The sequence below is a fragment of the Cryptotermes secundus genome, unplaced genomic scaffold (genome assembly GCF_002891405.2).
Source record: "Cryptotermes secundus unplaced genomic scaffold, Csec_1.0 scaffold557, whole genome shotgun sequence".
In the NCBI taxonomy this organism is placed as follows: domain Eukaryota; kingdom Metazoa; phylum Arthropoda; class Insecta; order Blattodea; family Kalotermitidae; genus Cryptotermes; species Cryptotermes secundus.
The window spans coordinates 589,872-595,121 of record NW_019735564.1 but is presented as its reverse complement, the minus strand read 5'-3'; the positions used below and the strand labels follow the sequence as shown (position 1 = coordinate 595,121).

General features: G+C 37.5%; 1 protein-coding gene across 5 annotated transcripts in view; it reads left to right on the top strand.

The window, feature by feature from the left end:
• Positions 1-5,250, top strand: part of LOC111869617 (cyclin-dependent kinase 2) — a 27,124-nt gene that overhangs the window by 18,618 nt on the left and 3,256 nt on the right. For all 5 annotated transcript variants that reach the window (XM_023861271.2, XM_023861270.2, XM_033753498.1 and 2 more), the window contains 2 exons: positions 1,158-1,430; positions 3,720-3,923. In XM_023861271.2, the coding sequence (XP_023717039.1) occupies positions 1,158-1,430; positions 3,720-3,923 (477 nt within the window). The remainder of the gene's footprint in view (positions 1-1,157; positions 1,431-3,719; positions 3,924-5,250) is intronic.

Sequence of the window (5,250 nt, the reverse complement as noted above, 5' to 3'; positions counted from 1 at the left end):
CAGCTGATGTGTCCCGTTTAATTTCAGTCCCATCTGGTTTCCCTGGACCTTTCTAATGCCATATTCTAAAACAAAGCTGAAAAGGAGTTTCGATAAAGCACATCCTTATGTTAGACCATTCTGGATAGGAAATTTATCAGACAAATGTTTACCTACACGGACTTTACTATACGTTTTGTTTAAACACATTTTAATTAACCTAACTAGTTTCATGGGTATCCCAAACTCTATCAGAATATTGTACAATACTTCCCTCCTAACTGAATCATAGGCGTTCTTGAAAAAGTTTTTTTTTTATCGCTGAATGATGCTGTCAGCATTGGACCATGTAGCATTGAACAGTAATTCTGTTTTCTTTGCCAGAAATATGTAGTAGCTCATGGACATCAAGTCTTTTGTTTTCACATGTGATTTCTGTTGGTTCTGGTAATATTTGAATGAGTTAAATGTAGTTGTTATCTATCATCGAATGGCAAATTAATTTGTGTAGAATTGAAAGATTTTGTTCAAGTAGGAACCGAGAAGAAAACCCATTTTTTAAACTCATTTAGTGTTGTATTCTCAAATGTAAACTGTGCCGTATAATCAGTACACTGTGAGTTAAAATGTTGGTAGATTTTGTAAAGTTGAAATTCATTGATTGGCTATTGGTATGTATTACATATTGTGGCATGACACCTGAAAGTTGGAATAGTGGAGCCAGAAGAAATTGCCTTTACTAGACAACAGCTTGATAAACACACGACCACAGCAATAGAAGAACTGGTTGAAATTATGTTTTCTGTTTGGTCCCTGCCAAGGCTATATAGTGAGGACACACAAGAGAAGTTAGTTGCAGTCGACAGTCAGTCATGACTATGGCGTCATGAGTGAGTTGTAAGCCAGCCACCACCCAGCGAGGACATTAGCACAAAAAAAGCTGAAAAATCCCGATGATAGTAGTTTTAATCGACTGACACCTCTTGAAGACTTAAGGAATAGTGATTTGTAGAGCATGTAAATCAGTGAAACTGTAATAGTTACCTGTACCTGTGAGTTATAAGTGGTCAATATATCCAATTACCATTCCGAACCCTTTGCCTGGTAACTTACATGTGACGGTGTTAACCAGTTTTTGGCTGTTGAACATTTTAAAGTAAGTAAATGTGTGTTTGTAGAGCTACCTGCATCAGCTGCTGAAAGGTGTGTCATATTGCCATATGAACCGTGTGCTGCACAGGGATCTGAAGCCACAGAACCTGCTGATTGATGGACGAGGTTACATCAAAGTGGCAGACTTCGGATTGGCACGTGCATTTGGCTTGCCTGTGCGTACTTATACTCATGAAGTTGTGACTCTTTGGTACCGTGCACCAGAAATCCTGTTGGGCAGCAAATTTTACTCCACATCTGTTGATATCTGGAGTCTTGGCTGTGTCTTCGCAGAAATGGTGAGTCCTGGGGTGATGCATCATTCATTCATGATCAGTTTTAGACTACAGTTATACTGCTTTTGTATATGAAATAATGTAGGGTAAACATGCATTTTTGTGGCGTATCATATTTCATGGTATGATGCTTTCAGTTCAGCATGAAATTACATGTGTGTTCCACAGTTACTTCTAACAGTTCTCCATAAATCATTGATGTCCCCGTTATGGAGCCACCTCTTGAGAACTGATAAAACTAACTGTGGGAAACGTTCTTAATTTCACATAAGCATAATAGATCACTGTAAGTCGCGGTGCAAGGGCCGAGAAGGCCCACCCCATATACAGTAGAACTTGGTTATAACGTCATCAAAGGGACCTAAAAATAGTGTCGTTATAAACGAATGTCGTAACCGAAATGGGCACTTCCACAGAAGTCTTATGTTAGTCACGTAAAATTCTACCAAAAACCAAGTTAAAATGTTGCATTTTTAGTGAAATACGTAGTTAAGTACAGACTAACGTAACATTTACGTGGAATTGCCCAAATGTGTAATATCAAAGACATATTACAGCGCTTTTCACTGACGAAACACACTGCACTAATACTGTATATTAAAGGTAGCCCTACTCACCAAATTACAGTAGATTACATCAATTGTTGTGCCTTACTGTACCTAGATACGAGTACAGTAATCAGTTATCTTCATCTGTTTCCTGTTACTTGCCCAATACACACTTTCTAAATTACGTTCAATGTCCATATCAGAGAAATTCAGGAATGAAAATGACGTTACATACGAGGTTGATGCATTTGTGCATGTCGTACTAAGCAAGGTATAAAAACAGTTGCTTTATGAGGAATTAGTTCGTACCATTGAATATTTGACGCAATAGACAAGATGTCGCAGAAACTGATGTTGCTATAACCAAGTTTTACTGTACATTCATTCATTTATAATTTCACATTTAGTGTTCTGTCGCAAAGTTGGCTGGATATACTGTGCTAGTTAAGTAAACCTTGACTTGAGGCCATATTCTGGTGACCATTAACACTGCAGTGGGATTACAGATTTGAGAGTTGGAAGCATCATGAGCAAAGTTGAAGATGCTCTTATGATTGATTACTTATGTGAGAGAGTTTTAGAAAATTGTGTTATTTTGAAGAGCTATAAATGCATTAGGTCAGGACTGTCCAACTCACAGCATACAAGCTGCACATGGCCCTCCATTTGTTTTTGTACAGCCTACAAGAATATCCTTTCATTCCCCAAAATATGTATAAACAGTTTCCTCCTCTTTAGGAATCTTGCTAAAAGGAACGATGGAAAATGCTTACTAAATGTCATTTGTAATGTTTAATTGATTTCACATGTCATCTGATAAATAACTCAGAAACAAATTGAATTGATATGGCCCAGTGATTGTGTTCAGTTTCAGTACAATCTGTCAAAAATTTAGTGATTGATTTTAAAAATCATCCACTAAAGGTTTGCTACATTGTACTATCAGCAGCACTTAGGGTGCCATTGACCATGCAACATTTAATTAGACAGTGATGCACAGTTAAATACCTAAGATATAATACGTCCTGCCAGTTATTTGATGTTGGACAGCTGTACACCAGATATAAGGTTAATTTGATGTTTGATTGTAACAGTATAGACCAATTCAGATGCTATTGGTTGTGGCATTTTAGCAACCAAAAGACATTAAAGCCTTGTTCATCTGATTCAGTTTTGAATTTTTGGAGTTCTGTAAGATTTGATTACTAAGTGGAGGTTTATGTAAAGAAGGAACCAAAGACAAAAATCGCTTTTGTTTTATCAGACATAAAATATGACTGATGTGAACACTGACTGGCATTGCTTGAAATCACCGTTAGGTATTACAAGCCATCTCACTGTACAGTGCTTATCCCATTGGACTTCTGTGCAAATGTTTGAGGTTTGCATAGTAGCAAGTGTTCAGATTGCAGTCTTTTGGTTTGTCACAGCAAATAGTTTTGCAGCCTAGGAACCAATATTTCAGAGAACATGCTACTTCCATCTTCAGGGTCACACAGTTGTAGTCATATGTTTTCCTGCATATTCTGACTTATTTCTGCACATTAACTTTCTTATCTCTCACACCATGTTAATTATAAACAAATTATTCATTACTGTACCCTAAGAAATACTGTGTTGTAAAAAGCTACTCACTGAGTTTGGCTGCAAGTACAAAGATTTAAACATGCTAATATACACAGATGACCTTTACTTTTATGTGGTGTTGAAGTACAGTCTCCTCACTTAAGAATTCTGGTAACAGTTGACCCGTCGAGCACTGTTCCCTGGAGACTCAGAAATTGACCAGCTGTTCAGAATTTTCCGCACCTTGGGCACACCAGATGAAGATATGTGGCCTGGAGTGTCCAGTCTGCGTGAGTACAGGAGCCTGTTCCCTCGCTGGGAGACCCAGGACATGTCAGAGGTGGTGCCCATGTTAGATGCAGCAGGCAAGGATCTATTTTTGGTAAGAGTAGTTCATACTAGCATACATTTTGTGACTAATTGCTTGTCTAGTGGTCAAGTACTTTGTGTTCATGCCAAAGGCAGGTATTTTATATTGCCAGTCTGAGCCCTCACCTACGTGATATCAAATATCATGGTTAGGTGGTAAGTACTGCTGCTTCATATTGATAATTCCCAGGTACATGTCTAGACTCAGAGACCAGTTATCAAGACTGAGGTTTCTCATTTTTCGTACTCCCTCCAGGTACATGCCAAGGTAAATTCCCTTTCATTAAGCCATCATGCTTCCTTCATTGTCATTTGAAATTTGTTATTCAGTAATCATCGTATCCTTTGATGTTTTATAATCTTAATAATTGAAGTCTCACAAAATAAACCAGTAATAAACACATAGATGAAAGCAGCTACATAGCTGTAACTTCATGGAATTAGGGGGCTTCTTGTATGATTGAGAATCTGCAGTAAACTGTATGCTGCTTCTGCTAGCCTTCATGTATGTACCCAGATCTGCTTCATCTCTGCTGTCACCTAGGAAGTGGATTGCTTCACCTTGCCTAATAAGCAGAGGTCAGAAGGGTTGATAACATCATAACTGGAGGTGTTAGTACAGTATTAGTAAAATTTTGTAATTTAACCTTGCTTCATATCAGGAGAGAGGCTTTGTGCTATTCTGAGATTGTAGAAGGTTTGAACGAGAGGCAATAAGACTGAATTGATATGTCAGATAACTCACACTGTGCAGGGATGTAGCTGCACTGAACATCTTGTGAAATGTTACTTCATGTTAGGTACATTTACATCTCATTGCTCTGCTTCAGTCACTTGTGGTCAACAATTAAATCTAGAGTGTTTTTGATGTCCCTTTTCCAATGTCCCTGAGAAGTTGTCCGCAGTATGATCACTAATACTTACTGACACTAAGATGTTTTAGTTTGTACAGTATGTATGTTATAATTTGACCATCATTGGGTACATTTATTTGATTCATAATCTGTTACACTGCATATGTTCATAAATATTGTCAACAGGGTTACATTTCCTGAATTTAAACTTGAAGTTTTGGGTTAAAATTAAAGTTCAAGTTAAATCTTGCCTAATGTTATATTTTAGCGTCCTGTTGCACTGATTTAAGTCCATGATTTATTTAAACCGTCTTGCAGTGCATACATTCATCTATCTCCTTCTCTCACTCGCACTACATGTTTCGGCATAATAATGCCATCTTCAGGTGCTTACTTAATCCACGCCAAACTAGTTCATTGCATGCCTTGTCCTCACATTAAAATAACTAAAATATATATCTATCATATACATTGACAAATGTCAAA